This window comes from Cricetulus griseus, chromosome 4 (genome assembly GCF_003668045.3).
Source record: "Cricetulus griseus strain 17A/GY chromosome 4, alternate assembly CriGri-PICRH-1.0, whole genome shotgun sequence".
NCBI lineage: Eukaryota > Metazoa > Chordata > Mammalia > Rodentia > Cricetidae > Cricetulus > Cricetulus griseus.
In genome coordinates this window covers 201,564,481-201,584,228 of record NC_048597.1, presented here as the reverse complement: position 1 = coordinate 201,584,228, position 19,748 = coordinate 201,564,481, and the positions used below count along the sequence as shown (strand labels likewise).

Genomic DNA, 19,748 nt, shown 5'->3' with positions numbered 1-19,748 from the left:
AAAGCACTAATACACTGAACCAGAGATGTTCTGGCCCTAGCTGACAGAGCTCCCTAGAGTAGACACTAGCACCAAGACTTTACTAGAAACTTAAATCGGCCATAGAAGAAGTGTTTATGCTACACAACTTTGTAAGCACTAAAATTGAGGGTATTCTTCAACCATTAAATTTATTGACCTATTGAAATCTGAGTAGAGAAAGGGGAAGACGAGGAAATTTAGCTGGAAGTGTAAGTCTTGGCAGACAGTTCTCTTTCTTTACCATTCCCACCCCCATTCTGAGAGAATTCCTTCTTTCTGGGAGGTACCAGACTAAAGGCCTGTGTCTGTCACTTTGGAAAATATATAGGGAAAATCTTGACCAAGGAAATGTAGAAAGACATCATTTTGTATTACTTAGATGAGAAAATATAAAAAAAAAAAGTCAAAAGGCATTTAGACCGATAATATTTGTCAGGTAAATCCAAATATTATTCACGAAGGAATGCACGATGTTTCCAAGGGCATAAATATAGGTGCACATGCACATGTCATCAGCTGTCACTCTTTCCTGCTCACTAACTGGTGGAGGTCCCTACCACCCTCTTTATTCTGTGGCTAAGTCAGGCAGGAAAGCACTGTGTGCAAAACAACAATACATGTGAATGCATTGCCCTGTACATGACCAGCCTTCATTTCCATCCAATTCAGGACAGTTTCACATTTACAGCCTATGTAAGTCATTTCAGAGTCAACAGAAGTAGCTGAAATAATAAAGAATTGTCTTAATACTAATTTCTTACCTATCGTGCAAGCAGCTAACAATAACAACAACAACAACAAAAAACACTTTATCACAGCTGCCGATCTAACGCTTGTATACAATCATTATTTTCTGGAGGAAAACACCTCCCCACCATCCACCACTTCAAGGAAAATACAAGGTATTTAACCTAAGGACACCTCTTTCTAGAGGCCACAAAATATTCTACTTTTTAACTGAGCCGATGAGTTGAATAATTAAAACAAAGCACTCTAGCCTACTATCTGGAAAAAAAAAAGAGGGACACATTCTTGCCTAGTATTTCCTTAACAAAACTCTTTTGATATTTGATTTTTTTAATTTAGAAAACATCAACTATCACCTAGGAAGTAAATATTGCTTATACACATACTTTGTAGCATATGCATTTTTAAAAACATCTAAAAGATGGCAATCAAATACCAAGATGTTTCCTATCGTTTTATGTATACAATTGGCTACTACACACAGAAATGACAAAACAAACAGCTACACCACCACGAACAAAATCACTGCATGCAATTGGGACTGTTGGAAAGTTCTGGTGTTCTGCATTATTATTTCTGTATTTATGAATTTTAAAGGCAATCTAGACAATTTAATTGGAGCTATTAAATGAATTAGGTAAACTAAACTGTCTTTCCCAACTTTTAGGAAAGAGCTCTATTCCTCTCTACCACTAGATGGGCACTTGTGGCAACCAAGCATTAAAACACAGTAATGAGGTTGTCCCATTAATGATATAGAATGCTATTTACACACACATATGTATGTATATATATAACATACGTGTGTGTGTGTGTGTGTGTGTGTGTGTGTGTGTGTGTGTGTGTATACATACACTGTTTTTATGTACTATTTCAGTATCCTAAGTGAGCTCCAAGTTCTTAAATTCACACTAAGCAAAATGAAATAAGCTAGAGATGATCATCAAGTAATACTAATAAGATCCGATCGTTACGAAACTGTCCATGGAAAGATTATCAGGTAACTCACACTCTCTTCCCCTGAACGATATCTACATAATCTTCAGAGCGAGCATAGTATCCATCAGGACTCAGTGCTCCCCAAAAGTTGGACCACAGCTTTCCATGACGTGTTACAAGAGGAGCAATGATCTTCCTACGAAAGGGAAACACACAGCATCATTAATCTTTAGCAGGATTATATATTCTATAAGACACATAACACAGTGAAGTTCATTTAATATATTACTTGTGTATGTGTATGTATATATATATATATATATATATGTATATATGTATGCATGCATGTGTTACATGACACAAAATTTTTAAAAAATCCCAACATCTTTTCTTCACAGAAATTTTTCAATTATGCTAATTAAAAGGAGCAAAAAAGGGGAAAATTTGTTATTGAAAAATACTAACAAAATACTGACTTAACTTTTTAACAATATGTTAGTTACATCCTAAGAGAGCCAAACTACGTTCATTAAATACAAATATTCACCGTATTTCAATTATTTTTCAAGTGAAACAGGCAAACTGCACATTCTCTGCTGTATTAAGGTAGCAAGTGAATTTTTGTTGAATGAAAAACAACACATGCAGATGGGCCAAGACACTGAAGACATTTCTTCCTAAAACAAATCTTAATCACTTTACCATCTGTCTCCAGTATTTTATGACTTTTCAAACTGGGTTGTAGTTGTAAGCTGGCCTTGTAGCAATGGCTACGTCAGCCTTTACTTCACAAAACAAAACAGAGCCGCTTGTCTGGAACTGAAAGTCCCCAGGAAAATAAGTTTAAAATTACTTGCTAACCTGATGGTGCCGAGAGACAGGACTTTGGGAGGTCACTGATGCATCTCTGTCCTTAACTTTGGAGAAGGTTATGGAAGAGTAGGGACCTCCAACTCATTTCTTCCCTCACTCCCCACTTCCTGTTCCTACTGCCTCATCTTGTCCCTGCTTTCCTCATGATGATCCGGGAACGTTACACAGCAGCCAGGCAGCCCTGCAGCAGCCGCTGCATGTGATACAAGCCACCCAGGATCCAAGGCTCTGAGTCAAATGAACTTGTAATGTTTAGAACTCACCCAATTGGTGGCTTTTTGTTACAGCCATAGCAAACTGAGTAAGAGACTGTGACAATATGCAGTTCTAATAACTATTTAGAAAGTGGTCCCATTTAGACTAACACAGTACAAGTTTGAAATATGTCAGGTTTTCCCTTGGGAAATCTTATTTATAATATCAATGTTTTTCCAAATGGGTGAAAAGTCTGACGTTCCTCTACAATCACTTTTATATTGCAGTGGCACCATACAAGAAAAGCTCATGATTCTTCCGAGATGCTTATGGAATGAACGTTCTCCACAAAGAATCCTAATTCAAAATGCCCAACACTTGTGAAGATGAGCTGGCCTCTTCCTTGTACATATATAAAAGTAAGATAAATACATAAAGTATTAAATATCAAAGCTAAAGAGATTGCTCTCAGGGATTAAGAGCACTGGCTCCATGGTGGAGAGGATAACCTAAAAGTCCTTCCCTTAAACTGAGATTGATGACTTCTCTTTATGCCATCCTAGAGCCCTCATGCAGTGGCTGATGGAAGCAGAGACAGACATCCAAAGACATACACTGAACTGAAATCGGGAATTTAGTTGAAGAGAGGGAGGAATGAAGATCGAAGGGGTCTGTACCAGGTTGGAGAAACCCACAGAAACAGTTGGCCTGAACAAGGGGGAGCACATAGACCCAAGATGCTGTCTGGGAGGTCCGTACAAGACTGATCCAGACCCCTGAACATGGATGTCAATAAGGAGGCCTCTGCACTCCAGGGAGCCTCTGGTATTGAGGTCCCTACCCTGCCTGGGGAGTGGTGGGTAGGTTGGGGTGGGGGAGGAGAGATGGGGGTAAGGGGAGGGAGAGGGAGAAAGGACTTACATGTGAAACAAGCTTGTTCCCTAACTTGAACTAATAAAAAGAAAAAAAAAGAAAAAAAAAAAGGAAAAAAAAAAGGGGAAAAAAAAAAAAAAAGAGCACTGGCTCCTTATCCAGGACCCAGGTCCAGTTCCCAGCACGCACTAGCTCATATCCCTCAGTAACTTTAGTTACAAGGAAGCTGACATTCTCTTATAGCCTCTAGGCAACAGATACACACAAACATGGTACCCAGACATACATGATGGCCAACCATGCATACACTCAAAAAATTAATTTAAAAATAAATATATATTGCCAGGTGGTGGTGGCACATGCCTTTAATCCCAGCACTCGGAAGGCAGAGGCAGGAGGATCTCTTTGAGTTCAAGGCCAGCCTGGTCTACTGAGTGAGTGCCAGGATAGGCTCCAAAGCTACAAAGAGAAACTCTGTCTTGAAAAAATCTATATATAGCATGCCCACCAAGATTTTTTTTTTTTTACTTTACCAAACATTGGCCAGAAGCACATGGATTTGTATTGTAGAATATCTATAGCATTAGAAATAAAGGTATAAATTAGCTTTATGGTATTCAGGAGATGATGGTTCAATGTCCACAACTGACATCAAATTATAATTTATAATGTCAGTGTCTCTTGAGGTAGAATTACAAACTTCCAATACATGTTACTTAACATAGTGAAGGCATACTAACATTTTAGCTCCTACATCTTCTCTTTGTACGAGAAACAACTGTGTTAATGTAGATAAATAGTACATGTGAGCTATGAGGAGCAGTGAATAGCAAGAGAATCAGCAGTAGCTTTAATATAACAAGTAGGATTGAGAGCCTTATCCATAATGTCTTTATTCCATTTCAGTTTGAGTAGTGAGAACAGGGGCTCAGTGACATTCAGTACAACAGTAAATGCAATTACTGGCTGTGACATGGTCAGTATATCTGAAATATCTGATTATAGAACTGTAACTCTATAAAAATAACTGATAGTTTCATGAAAGCCTATACTTAAAATACCTATGGATTATAAAATCATTGAAAATTTACCAGTACCAGAAATATTAATAACATAACTAAACTTAGCTTTAAGTAGAAAAATAGACCAAATACCATTAACTGCCACTGTTTGACTGTGAGTATTTCTGAATGCTTTCATTTCTAAGATTGCTAGTAGAACACTTAGTCCTGGGAACATACAAGGTGTAGAAGATAGTTAAATGTGACTTACTTCAATTTACTACACAGTTAAGTAGGATGCCCACACAGACGTGAGAAATTATCATATTACTAATGAATTCATGCTAAATTGTAGTACCTGTTTTGCTCAATCAAATTTTTTAAAGTTCTGGGGTTTGTCAAAACAACATCTGCATCCACACTAAAGTAGTAATCACACTTTTCATCCTGACGGCAGAAATCCCTGGTGTTGAGAAGGAAAATAAAATAAGCATTAGATAAAATTCCCTGTTTGGAAATATTAGCATAAAGCAAACATAAATAGAAAAGTTCTGATGTATTTTCCAATCAAAATTGCCTTGATACTGAAAATGACTAATTCATTAACATATATATCCACAGTAGACATCACTACAATTTTAGGCCGAGTGAGATATATATTTTAAGTCACTATCGACTTTAAGGCATTGAAACATTTAGGAAGCACGGGGTTGGCTCAGTGTATGATAGTGACTCCTGTGCAAGCCTGAGGACTTATGACCCAGATCCATACAAAAAGCTTAAGCTGGCCTAACACACAGGCCTGTCACCCTGTCTACAGGGACACAGACTGAGGGGGGTGGTTGGGACTGGCTGGCCGTCAGCCTGGTTCCAGGGAAGTGAAAGACGCTGTCTCAAGGGAATAAGATGAATATTGATAGGTAACGGCATCTTGTGCCCTGTTTTGGCTTCTGCACACATGATAGGTGTACAATTTATGCACAAACATACACCACACATACAAAGCATCTGGTAACAATGGAAGTTTGTGAAACTTATGTTTTCTGAAAGAAGAAATAACTTACCCCAATTTATATTTTAAATTACTTTTTACATGCAAGCACACAGATACATAAAATGAAATACTCTATCACCAATAATTGAGATTTTTAGGAGTTAGGGCTCCTTTTTTGGTGTTTGTGTGTGTGGTGATGGAGATTAATGCCAGCCTTACACATACTAAGACACCAACAACTATATTTGAAAGGAAATATGGAGATAAAGGTTCCTTAAGTATTAGTATTTTACACTTGATTGCATAGAGTGACTTTTAAGACAGTTATGTCCTGCCTGCTCATTGGAAAATGCTGGCTCACATGTTTTTCCAGGGAAGACTGCAGTGTTTTCAACAAGATACCAAGGACTAAGCCACTAAAGATACCATGATGAGCTATGAAATCCCCCATATGCTATGGCTTCTGCATTTAACATTCTCTTGCCTGCTTCGTCTTTCCAGCCTCACAGCTGGCCCGCACTTTTTCAAACTAGCTACCATTCAGGACAGTTGATGGGAAATTTTACAGCAGTTATACAATTCATCAGAGAGAGTAAATCCTGAATGGACTGCCCAATGAATGAGTTAGGGCTATGGACATTTTTGACTATGTGAAAGTCCTTCCCAAGAAGAGACTCTAGCGGTGAGCTGGACTGACATAATACAAGGTATGAGAGTCAGCAACAGCCAAGAAAGTCTCCCTGTAAGAAGGCACAGTATTCTCGCCTTTTCACAAGCAGCTATCAACATGTGGTCTGGAGCATGAACTTGGCGTTCACTGAAGACACAATCACTGAAGACACAAGCGTTCAGTGAGCAGAGTTTTGTAAGCACTCTATTGGAAATATTACAGACCAAAACCAGCTTTTCGGAACACACATATTCCCTGAAGGAGCTTTACTACACAACCTTTGGAGGATGAATTTAAATGTAAGTCATTCACTATGACAGTCATAAAATTATTTATGTGTTTTGTTTCCATCTTTATCTAAAGTTCAATTCATAACCTGATTAAATATTTTGACTGGGGTTAAAGAAAAATGTAAGTGACATTTACATTACTTTTACATTACTTACAATTACTGTGTAATTATACCACACAGAACTAACTTGGGCATCTGCATCTATGACATACACATGCAAAAAAGGTGCCTTGCAACTTTAATAGAGTAATTTGGGAGAAATTTTTTCTTAAAGTTCATCTACTAGAATAACAATTCGATATATATTATTCAGACATACATTCCCATGTTTCTGGCTTCTGCTTGACTTAGATTTTCTTCTGGTCCTACTATTTTGATGGTACTGATTTCATGCTTGGCTTTATCAAAAAATACCTTGATGTCCTTTTCATGATAAACTTCCTACAATAAATTTTAAATATAAAAAATTAGAGAGAAAACAGACATTCTGAATTGCTCATAAAAACAATGCTTCATACTCAAAGTATAAATTATATAATTCAGTTACTGAATTACAGAAAACACACCTAATTATCACTTGAAAAATTACACAAAAAATCATAAAATAGATTTATATCAATACCTAAAGAGGAGCTGCTTCAAAATTATTTCAGTATCTGCTCATAGGTCAAGAAGACCTGCAATAATACTTAAGTCCTAGTCATTAAACAGAATTCTAACTGAAGGGGGGGAGAATCTTGCTGCCTAAGAATCTTAAGATATTTGCCATAAAAACCCAGAAAAGAGGTTAACTAAATGTAATTGACATTAATCTGTTATGTATACAAACAGCCTCATTGTGCAAAATAAAATTTAACAATAATCTTTGAAGCCAAAGGGTGCAATTAATGACCACATACAAAACTGTCTTTAGACAAAAAGACTATTTAATAAATTCATATTGACAGATAGCCAGCTAGCAGTGTAAAACCATCGAGTTAAGATGATTTGTAATTCAGCTGTATTGAAGTTCAGGCGGATTCTCTCCCCAGCACCAGTGTGTGAGGAATTTTATATGCATCATGTCTCTCACTCTGTCTCTCAAAAGTGCTGTCACAGCATGGTAAGGTCAGCTATCACATAAGACTGTGTGACACAGCCTTAATAAGAATGATAAAAAACTGATGGTAAGGAATTGAAGGCCATTTGAAAGCAGGTAAGAGGGTAACAGAAAGAACAATACTGCGAATATAATAAGTGGCTGTGTTAAGTATATTATGATTAATTTTGGACAGAAAATATCTGATGTATACTCTTTGAACTTATGAAAAGTGGGTTTCTGAAATCTGAAAAAATCTCTGGAAAAAAATGAATGATTTTAAGACATACTAAAAATAGTAGTTAGACACAAGCCTATTACCACAAAAGCAGAAAACTATGCTTTGCAGCTGTCCACTTAGAAACAAATAAAACAAATACTGACAGAACTGACTATGTTTAAATTTTATGTTTGGGGGGATCTGAATGTCCTGCAAGAAATAACAGTATCCAGTTTCTGTGGTGAGGAGCATGCCACTTGGAGATTGATGAGAGCAGTGCTCTAGAAGCCTTCTGATGCTATGGTATTCTTGCTACAAAAATCATCAATGGCCAGTCTATCAAAGAAAGCCCCAAATCACCCACTGCATAGGAACAGGCTCTTTGGCACATCCTCATTAATTCTGTTGACAAAACTATGCCATTCTGATCTACAAAAACTGTCAATTTCAAGTGGCTCAGCCTGACATTAGATTAAATTTTCAATTCTTAACTCATAATAGAAGTAAAACATTCCACTTGTTTTTTTTTTTTTGTTTTTTTTTTTTGTGCAAAAAGAATCACTTCAAAAAAGTCCTCACATGCAACCCTCAAGACCAAAAACTTACTTTGTTATGAATGAAGAGTTTAAGTGCTTCTTTGGGATAATCCAGTGATAACAGTAAGTTCAAGAATCGAGGTAGAAAAGGGGTTGGTTGTTCAATAAAAACACCTATTGTTACCTTTGGATGAACCTATGTTTTATAGCAAACACAAAAGCAAAATATGATCAGTATAATTTTAAACACACACACACTCACATACACGCACACACACCACCACCACCACCACCACCACCACCACCAACAACAACAACAACAACAACAACAACAACAACAACAACAGCAAAACAAAATCAAAAAACACAAGACTTTCACAACAACAACAACAACAACAACAACAACAGCAAAACAAAATCAAAAAACACAAGACTTTCACAACAGCATAATCACAAAACTTGCATCAACCACCGATAGTCCACTGACACTGAAGGTCAATTTCTATGAATCCAATCAAAGTGATTTTATTGAATCACCTCTTGTTCCTGTAACTTGAATTTATAACTTAAAGAAAGTTATTATCCTATTCACCACACGAACGACACAGCACACAGGCTACATAAATGATCCACTTCCTTCAGGGCTCCTCTCAAAGAAGCCAAATGCTATTTTGAAAATTTCTATAAAAAAACACCAGAGGTCTAGGTCAGGGATATTGCTTACGGTAGAGTGCCTATCTCTGGGCATGGAGAAAGAAGAGAGATGGGGAGAAAGGAAAAAAATAAAGGAGAAGGATGGAGAGGAAGAAGGAGGGAGAGGAATGACCTAATCTTATTAATTAGGCTTTGTTGTTTTTACTTTTTTGGCATATTATTTTATGTAGGAAAAACTACTTTCTCTCACTAACATACTATCTTAATGCAAATTTTGTATACATTTTCTTAAATCCACTTTATGCATGTTTTAGGTGTAATGTCCTTTTATTTTTTTTTATATAAATATCTGGAATGCACATTGGCCACGGCAGTCTTTGGGATGGGTGGTGTTTTATCAAAGGGAATAGAAGCTCCTGGTTGGAAAAGGTTACAATTAAGGAGGTAAAAAGACATGCCAGTGAGTTCCTATGCAATGGGACTAAAGCCAGAGCTGCATGAAGTCTTCATGGGGCCCAAACATGATTAGCAAGCTCATTATCACTGAACAAGAAACTCAGACCCAGAAATTCAGATGTGTTTTAATCCCACACATTTTAAGCATTGAATTGGCTATTTCTTCCCATCTCTTCACACATATTCCTTCATTATCTGGGTAAGTGAACATCTGTTTGCAAGGAAGTGCACCTGGCCACTTGCTCTATCATTTCACTGGCCCACACACTGACTGCTGGATGAGTCAATCAATGCAAAGAACTGGAAACAGTACACCTACCTTCTAGGAGCTTTCAGTTTAATGGAAAAGAGTCAAGAGTAGATCACAATCTTCTCTTATGTATTTAATTCAAATAGCCTAATTGCCTTAGAATTTAACCATCTCACATTTATACACAAGCAAGAAAGAACTCAACTCAGAGCCATTACATGCTTCTATTTTAGTTCTTTAAAATAATAGTGAGGACAAGAGTTAAGTACTTATTAAACTAATTTATCTACTAAATTAAAAATGTTTCTAAAATTCGTACATACAGGGCCAGCAAGATGACTCAAGCAGTGTGGTATTTGCCACCCAGCCTGTCAATCTGACCCCCAGGACTCACACAGTAAAAGAAAAGAAGCAACTCTTGCAAGCTGTCCTCTGACTCCACACATGCAGACAGGATGTGCACACTCACATGCACACACACATATGCACACACATAGCATAAATGGATAAAAATGTAATGAAAAGTTAATTCTACCCAATAAGAAACTGCTGTCACCCAAGTCTAAACATATGTTGCATCTGGGATCTTAACTCCCACAAATATTTCAACTCTGTATTCCTGTTGCATGACCACTATGTTTTGGAAACTACAGATTTTTATTACATTTAGGAATAAGTTACTTTCCCTTTCTAGCACAAGTTAGTAAGTAGTAAGCCAAACACAGTTACACCAAATTATTTATATGCAAAAAAACCATTATTTTATGCTGAATAAAAACTTCAACACTAATATTTTATCCTTGAACCAGAAAGTTTAAATTAGAAGGGAAAATCCAACCAGAAGGATTGGATTCTCCTTCCAGAGGACAACACCATTTTCTGCAAAAAGCATCAAGACAAGTGTTTAACCATCTCCATGGTGCGCATTCATTCAGAACTTACTCTGGCTCTCTTTCCAGATAGGAAACATTTAGTTTGTTGCTTCAAAGTCTGGCCAAGAAAATCCCTTACTTTCAAGTCTCATAGAACTCTCTTCAGAAGTTACCAATTGTAGACAATCTACTTTGTGTTCTCCCTTCAGACAGTGATGAGAAATCAAGCATTGGTTTCAGGGTACCAGTGCTCTGGGCTGTGGGACCCTGCCACTCCACAGGTGCTACAGTCACACATGTCTCCGGGGACTTTGCTTTTTACTAGTGCTGCTCTGCCTTCCCTGGCATGCTGTAGGTGCTCAGCCCACTTACGGCAAATGAGGTCAACTTTCAGCTGTTAGTGCTTTCAAAACAACCCGAAAGTACAGGCCTCCAGATTTTCCAAGTCACTGTAGTTTTACATTATAAATCCGTTGTCAAATATACAGTGGAAGCTATAAAACCATTTGCCGTTTTCACTGTATTTCATAGCAATATAGATTTTTGATACAAGTTCATACACATAAATTCCACTTACATCGACTGCAGACAAATCAATTGTGTCAAAGTCACAAAGAGCACAGCCGTGTTCCTGTGTCCATGAATTGGGAACATAGTTTCCAAAGTAATTCAGGAGAATCTAATAAATGTAGGAAAAACAGATGAACAGAAGCAGTCCACATCCACCCAGTTCTCACTATACAAACAACAGCTTCCCAGAATTCTGTCTCTACCTGGTACAATCCTCTAACCACACTAAAATTTATCACCGACATATACACATTAAACAAATTCTTCAGATTGATAATCATTAAGTGCTACAAACTAAGTCTAGAAATGTCCAAGTAGTTATAAAAGATGCAGGTCATACAATTTGATATAATTTGATATATGGAATAACACTAGAAATTACCACTTTATAAAAAGAAATAGGCCAAACAAACTTTTAAAGGAACAAATAAGACATTTAGACAAACCACCATGAATCCTGTGTGCATAACAAAAACAGACACAGGAAGTACTTCTGATTGCCAGATAACAAAAGTGGGTACTAAAATAAGACATGGGCCGGGCGGTGGTGGCACTCGCCTTAAATCCCAGCACTAAGGAGCCAGAGGCAGGCGGATCTGTGTGTTTGAGGCCAGCCTGGTCTACTTAGTGAGTGCCAGGATAGGGTCCAAAGCTACACAGAGAAACTCTGTCTCGAAAAACGAAAAAAAATTAAAATAAGATAGTTATATAAAAATGTGCCCCTTAATACAAGTTACTTTGAAAGGACATGAAAATGCAAATCATGAAATATATAATCTTCATTAGAATGTCCTTCAAAATAATTTTTAAAGGACGTAAAAGTCCCTGAAATTATTGGCCACATTAAAAACCTCACAACACATATGGAATGATAACTTTCCTACTAAGGAATAACAAGAAAATTCAATATTTATGCCATCAACTAGTCTACTACATTCCCAGTATGAGTGTGAAAATGGTCAATAGTCCTAAGGCGTAAAGCACAAAAGGGCTAACTTCCAGTTTTGTGAGATAAAATTCGATTTTGTAACTTTCCACCTTCTGTCCTATGTTTCCAGAGTAATTAAGATATTGGGAAACAGTACTTTTGATGGCAGTGTCCTTGTATTTGTCATCCACGGCAGAGATTATCCATCTCCTCCCAGTTCCCATACACCAGGGCATCTGTTTTCCCCATAACAACTGTAGACATTTTTGCTGGCCTCTGTGGAAGGTGTGGAAAGCAGCTTACGGGGTGAGGCTGCCTTGGGCTCAGAGCACCCGGTACTAGCATTTTCCTGAGTCTTTTTCCAAGCACTTCCAAATATGATGTCATGTGCACTAACAGAGAGCCTACTCCCACCCCTGTCTAGCCATCAATGAAGGTCGAGGCTGCTATGCACTCTGATTTGGGGCATAGTTTAAGGTCACTGCTTTTATTATAAATCAAATTAGTTAAAGAAATTACTTCATTTCGTGTGCAATACAGATGATTATTCTAAGAACTCTGAACAATTAGGGGAATAAGGCTTTGCTCTCCAGTCCTCTGGCCTTGACTGTTCCTAAAAAAGGAGACACTAAAGTCAAGTATCCATCTATAGAATAAAAGGTCATACTCTTGCCAAGAGAAAATCCTGTTTATTTTAAATCAGATGCTACACTGAATAAAAGTCAATGTAAATGAACTGTTCACACTCAAGTTTTTCAAATAATATTTTTAAGGAGATGATGATCCTCCCCATATTGCTCCATAGTCCAACTCTGAGAACCAGATAATGAACTAAAGGACACAGGTACTCACTTTGGTGGGCCCGTTTCCGTTAATTGCCACTGGCAGCGTTTCATAAAATGTATTCTTCACTCTGCTTTTACCATTTTCAAATTTTAAAACTACTTCATCTGGGTTAAAAAGAGAAATATTTTTGTTAACTTCAAAAATTTGTAGGTCTATGGATTTCCAAGACACACAATCACATTTTTCAATATAAAAAACTATCTTCCCCATGACAGGAATTGGAAAAATTGAAGGACAGTGTGAACAAACACAGGCTGACTTCTAACCAAATTCGCAGGGCACTAAGTCAGGTTGTCAAGTGCTTGGCTGGTCCCTGACACGTTTCCTAGCAGAGTGATGCCAGCTGGATGTACCATCACAACTTATCCACCTGACGTGGACCAAGACTGGTCTTGAAGGCTTACTCTAGAAACAGCAGTGTGTATATGGTGAGGGCACATTGCCTGGCATAAGCAAGACTTTCACAGCTGACTGGCCATCTGATAGATGTCCAACACTTCTGTGAAGGTTCACAAAGACAGAGAGGTCCATGAGAGGTGTTGTGTTTATTTATCAGCTTCCTTTCTTCACAGTTTTAAACATTACATACCGTCTAGTCACTCTATGGACAGCACCATGAACTGGACAGAATTATAACATATTCTTAATTTTAAAAATAATATGCATTAATAGATAAAAATATCGACATCTACTATATAGATAATGCATTGATGTGTCTTACTAGGGTATATGTATCTCTAATAATAACCTCAAGGATACTCACAAGTTTGTACATGGGCAATCTCTATGCAGATGTACTCAAATATGCAGGGGTACACATGTTCTGTGTGTGGACTCACAAGCATGTAAGTGTGTGCGTTTAAGTTCTGTTTGAGTAAACACAAGTGTGCAGTTGTGTGCACACACTGAATGTTTACTCTTAAGTATGCACGTGTATTCACATGTTCTGTGAGCCAGTACTTAAAAGTGTACACATGTACATATGTGCTATGTGTGTACTCATGTGCACACACACTCTAAATGTATACTTACAACTATGCAAACATGTTTGTTTGTGTATTCACAAGTATATTACATGTGTGCCCATATGCTCTGTAAGAGTGTACTCACATATGTACTGGTATGTATACAGGCTTTGTGATGGTAATCACATATACAGGTGCATACATACTTTGTGCATATACTCGTAAGTGTGCAGCTGTTATGTGCACACACTGGGAGTTCACTAACACATGTAGGTGTGAGTGCATACTGTTAGAATGTACTCATTGTGTGTCAGTGTGCACACATGCTCTGAGTATGCTCACACAAACAAGTCCATGTGTGTACACATACCTTTTACATGTACTCACAAATGTATTGGTGTGTACACGCTCTTTGTATGTACTCCTAAGTGCACAGGCGAGTGAGCATGCTCTGGAGGAGCACACTCACAGGTGCTGGGGTGCACATGCGCTCTGTAGGGGTGGATTCATATGTGTGCATCTATGAGCCCACGGTGTTCTCACAAGTGTGCACACACTGTGCAGATAGGCATAAGTGTGTGGGTGGAGGCACATACTCTGCAGGACAGAGTGGACCCATATTAGGAAAGGATTTTTGTGGAGTATATGTAAACATCAAATAAAGTTCAGTATTTGATTTTTTTTTTTTTTAACATTTTAAAGGTTGCCACTTTGGTCATAGCCCCAAACGGTCTCATACAGGAGAGAATGCTGGAAACAGGCATTCACATCTATAAACAGCAGGGTGGGCATCTGTACCTGTAGCTCCATTCAAGGCCTGGAAAATTTTGCATTTGTGATCCAATGTGATGTTAAAAGCTTCCTAAAAAACAAAAACAAAAACAAAAACAAAGATAGGTTAACAGGCTGGAGAAACCCACAAAAACAGCTGACCTGAACAAGAAGGAGCTCATGGACCCCAGACTGATATCTGGGAAACCAGCATAGGACCAATACAGACCCCCTGAACGTGGGTGTCAGTTAGGAGGGCTGGGCAATCTATAGGGCATCTGGTAGTGGATCAATATTTGTCTCTAGTACACGAATGGACTTTGGGAGCCCACTCCACATAGAGGGATACCCTCTCAGCCTAGACACACGGGAGAGGGTCTAGGCCCTGCTCCAAATAATGACAGACTTTGAAGATCCCCAGTGGAAGGCCTCAGCCTCCCTGGCACGCAGAAAGGGAATGGGATAGGGGGTTGTTGGGGGGCAGGAAAGGAGGGGAGGGAGAGGAAACTGAGATTGACATGTAAAACAAGCTTGTTTTTAATTTAAATAAAAAAGAAGAAACAAAAAAGAAAACTGCAACAGAAACAGTCCACAACACAGTCTTATTGATATATGTATCATTGGAGGAATTTACAGATCAAAATACTTGTTTAGTGTATATTCAGGTCTAAGACAGACACTACAGTAGGTACAAGCACTGGGGCACACACACAAACACACACACACACACACACACACACACACACACACACACACACACACACACACAGGCCTTGCTCACCTGGTGACAGTGTGTAGAACTCACAGTTCAAGAAACATTACAATTGCAACTGTGGTGAAAACACATAAACTGTTACTTCATATTATTTAAATACAAATCTTTTTTTTTTCAAATTACAGTTTGGGTTTTTCCCTCTGAATTAAAGATTAAATCAATTTTATGAACTTTCCCTATAAAGTCTGTGGCAGATCAGTTCTAGCAGTACCCAGACTTTTCAGTATAGCCTATGTATTTGAAAAAACATGAAATTTTTTCATGTGTTTCATGCAGTTGCACAATATGTGTTGTCACCCTATGGAAGACCTCACCATCCAAGGGGAGCAGAGAAGATATGTGACAGATAAGGTTTTATTGGGGGCGGGTAGGGGAGGACGGGTGGGAGAAGGGAAATGGGATTGTCATGTAAAACAATCCTGTTCCTAATTCAAATAAAAAAAAGTTGGAAAAAAACATATAGACAAACATCTACCTTACTTAGCATACTACTAATTTTAGTTATTCTATTTGTAATAATTATAGTGTTTTTATTAGGAAATAAGGCTCTGTCTCTGGCCCCTAGAAACTCAGGCCACAACCTCTGGGATTTCACTATCTATTCATTTCATGATCTACACTCTTAAACACTGTTTTTTCTGCTCCCCCTTTTTTGGTCACTGTGTACAAGTGTGTGGTGTATGTGTGTGCACGTGTGTGTGTTTGACTTAGTGTGAGTACAAATGTCTGTAGAAGCCAGAAGTAGACTAAATACCTCTCTGAATTGCTCTCCACCTTATATGGAGGCAAGGTCTCTCATTTGAATCTGGAACTCACCCATTCAGCTAATCTAGCCAGCCAGCTTTCTCCAGTGACCTACAGCCTCCGTTTCTCAGAATTGAGAGTACGGGTGAGCCTGCTTGGCATTTATGTGGTACTAAGGATCCCAACTTGGTCTTCAAGCTGACAAGGCAAATGTTTTATCCACTGAGCCATCTGCTCAGCCCCTTTACAAACCTTCTCAGTCCTCCAGCTGGCTATAAAACCCAAAGAGATGTATATGCACAGCATCACATCCCACACTGTATCTGTAACACCAGCCACATGGACAATGGTGAGGCACCCTGAAACTTCAAGGGACAAGTTTTCCAGTGTGACAAACTCTTTTTGAGTGGGCTTATCCATATGCCATTTCAAAGTATCAAACAAAGTACTGCCAAGCAGAGTGATAGATGAAAAAAAATTTTTTTTTAAAGTGTTAATACTAGGATATCATGTCTCAATGATAGATGTCTGCTCCAAATTTGACATCATTTGTCTGGTATTGGTTTTAGTCTCTAGGCTCAGAAACTTACTGACTACTCATTCTGATATTGAAGGAACTGGCCCTGGGTATACAGCAGCTGAGGCTGCACATTGACAGAGGCTGGCCTTGAATTTTCTAGTCATTTCATTTGTGTTTCCAAAATTATGGCAAGTAACAGGGTCTTAAATCTACTTTTTCCCACTCTAATGAACCTAAATTGGGCAAGATTTTTGACTCAGCCACTGAAAGACACAGAGACAGAGAGTTCTTATACCCAAAGAAGGGAGGGAGACAGAAGTCACATACTCACTGCTTGTTCCACATACTTGCACTGTTTCAGGTGTGATATTAACAAAAACAATTTGGAATTCAGATTCCCAAAATCCTTTCGTTTCTGACCCCTTCACTGAGGAAAATATAAAAAAAATCAAAGCAACCAAAACAGCATAAGAGGAATTGCAAGCTATTCCTCACCCTCTTCACTGGATCGATGTAAACTTTAGTGTAAAAGAGCTGATCATCATCATTATCCTGCAGATTCCACTCTTGGACCAGATGACTGATGTATGGAGCATAGCCAATAAAGCCTGCAACACACAAACACAGCAGAGAGCTCAGATCCAAAGACCAAAATGTGTGTCAATGTTAGATCCTATTGAACAGCTGACAAAGTTACTTATATGTATATGCTACATGAAGAGAAAATACTAATTATAATACAAAGCAATACACTCAAAGATGCTTTTAAATATATGCATTCCTGAAGTTAACTGATAAATAATAAGAACTTACTTTGCAAGGTTACTAAGGGAAGGCTAAATAGGGACGGAGTGGAGCAAGATGGAATTCCACTCAACCTTGCAAATTGCTCTTCTTGAACCCACTGACAAGGAACCACTGCTTCTCAATGAAGGAAATGTCTCCTGCTGTGCCAAGATTCCATTGTAGGCAAAGAATGCGGGTTGTCACCAACTACATAAGTCCTGAAGAAATTTTCTATCTAGGGAATCTGGGGAATGTTTTCCATCACTTGAAACCAGTCTTCCTGTGCCTGGTAGACCGTTTTTCTGGATAGGAATTATATGTCATTGTCTGGAAAAAGGAAGTCTAAAATTGGAGTGTTCCCCTTGGCCTTCGAGCCTATGTGATGAATCTGCCAATGGCATGTATCTATGAAGACAGAGACAACAGGATCATTTTCTAAGTCTCCCTTTGAGTTTCAGACATGCAGCCAACTGCTCTGCTTCATTGACAGAAAACACTCACCACACACAGACTGTACTTTAAAAAAAAAAGATTTATTTTATTTTGCCTGGTTGTTTGTATATGAGCCATGTGTGTGCAGGTGCTCACAGAGGTCAGAAGACAATGTCAGATCCCCTTGAATTAGAGACTTGTGAGCTAGCTGATGTGATGTGGACACCAGGAGCTGGACAAGCAGTGAGCATTCAACTACAGAGCATCTCTCCACCCGTAATTATGCATTTTAACTACTATGAATGATCTTTAGTAATAAAAAATACTGATAGAAGATTTTCCAATGGCTTGTATTATTGTCTTATTAAAAAGCTGTCTCCTTACCCTTCTTCTATGGCCAAATATCCATAAGTGAAATAAAATTCCATTCATATACACTCATAATTTATTATTTTTTCTATTAACATGTCTTAAAGCTAAATGGTACATTTTTACTAAGTCATAACTCATGTCCTGTAAATGTCTCTCACAGACTGTCTGTGAAATCACACACTCTGACTGCACATACTCATGCTCCCTCCCTTCTCACTAACAATTCCCCGACTGTAGGTAGAAGCTTGGTGCTTTCCCTCCCTCCGAGGACTTTCCCTGTAGTAGGTTGCTGACAAGAGCACTCACCTGCTAATGTCTGTCATTTCCACAGCACTGAGCCTCCCTCTGAAATTGCCCTCAGTGGCTACATTACCATCCAGATGAATGGCTACCACAGGATATCATGCACATGCTATTTCCAAGAAAAAAATAATTGGATACAAAATATACCCTAATTCAAAGCTATGCATCTCCTCTAAAATTTATGTTTTAAAAGTCTCTAATGTAGGCTAAATTATAAAACGAGATATGTACTATAACTGAGGGCTTGATAGTTCAGTAGCCAGGGCAGAGGAGCAATACCATACCCAGGGGCAATGGCTCCAAAGGAGAAAGAAGGGTGAGCAGCCAGCTCAGTAGCAGACTAACAGGCCCAATCCTAGATACTGACTTGAATACAATAATGCCCCTCAGAGATGGCAAACAGTCTGGTATGATATACAAGAGTCAAGAGGTCCCAAAAGCACAGACAATTATGTGTTGCAATAGAGGAAAAGGGGATCTAAAACGCACAGGCTGAAGCTTGAGGTCTCAGAGGTCCGTGATTCCACACAGACTAAAGGTTCTAAATTATAACTGTGGGGTGGATTGCTAAAATGACATATAGATGTAAACGATGAGGTTGAGTCCCCACAGAGAAATGACTAGCTTGCTAACAGCTACATCACCATAGTGACCAAGCAATGTCTGCAACCCACACATTCTTACCTCAAACAGCATTTATGGAGCTATCATGGATTCAAAGACCATTCCGAATACCCATTTCCTAACATGGCTTGCAACTAAACCTAACTTAGCTCTCTGCCATGCTATAATGGACACTATATTGGTAAATTTATATGTTGTATCTACACTTGTTGAGCAGCTAAGAGCCCTCTCTTGTGTCAGAGTCAAGCATGTTTATGTCAACTGTATCCAAAGCCTTGTCCTGAGCCCTGGCTCTGAAATGGGAAAAACAGATAATAGCTAAGGTAGTAAACACCCTCTTGAATTGAACAGCTTGAAGGGGAACTGTTTCCAGCATTGGTTATATTGTTTATCCCATAATACAACAGGAAACCCAAAGCTCACTGATGGAGGATTTTCAGG

At 38.4% G+C, this 19,748-nt stretch overlaps 1 protein-coding gene across 2 annotated transcripts in view; it reads right to left on the bottom strand.

The window, feature by feature from the left end:
* Nucleotides 1-19,748, bottom strand: part of Plod2 (procollagen-lysine,2-oxoglutarate 5-dioxygenase 2) — a 69,867-nt gene that overhangs the window by 9,726 nt on the left and 40,393 nt on the right. For both annotated transcript variants that reach the window (XM_027410945.2, XM_027410944.2), the window contains exons 5-12: nt 17,286-17,398; nt 14,779-14,842; nt 13,022-13,119; nt 11,249-11,350; nt 8,510-8,635; nt 6,925-7,046; nt 5,008-5,112; nt 1,778-1,903 (exon numbers count right to left, since the gene is read on the bottom strand). In XM_027410945.2, the coding sequence (XP_027266746.1) occupies nt 1,778-1,903; nt 5,008-5,112; nt 6,925-7,046; nt 8,510-8,635; nt 11,249-11,350; nt 13,022-13,119; nt 14,779-14,842; nt 17,286-17,398 (856 nt within the window). The remainder of the gene's footprint in view (nt 1-1,777; nt 1,904-5,007; nt 5,113-6,924; nt 7,047-8,509; nt 8,636-11,248; nt 11,351-13,021; nt 13,120-14,778; nt 14,843-17,285; nt 17,399-19,748) is intronic.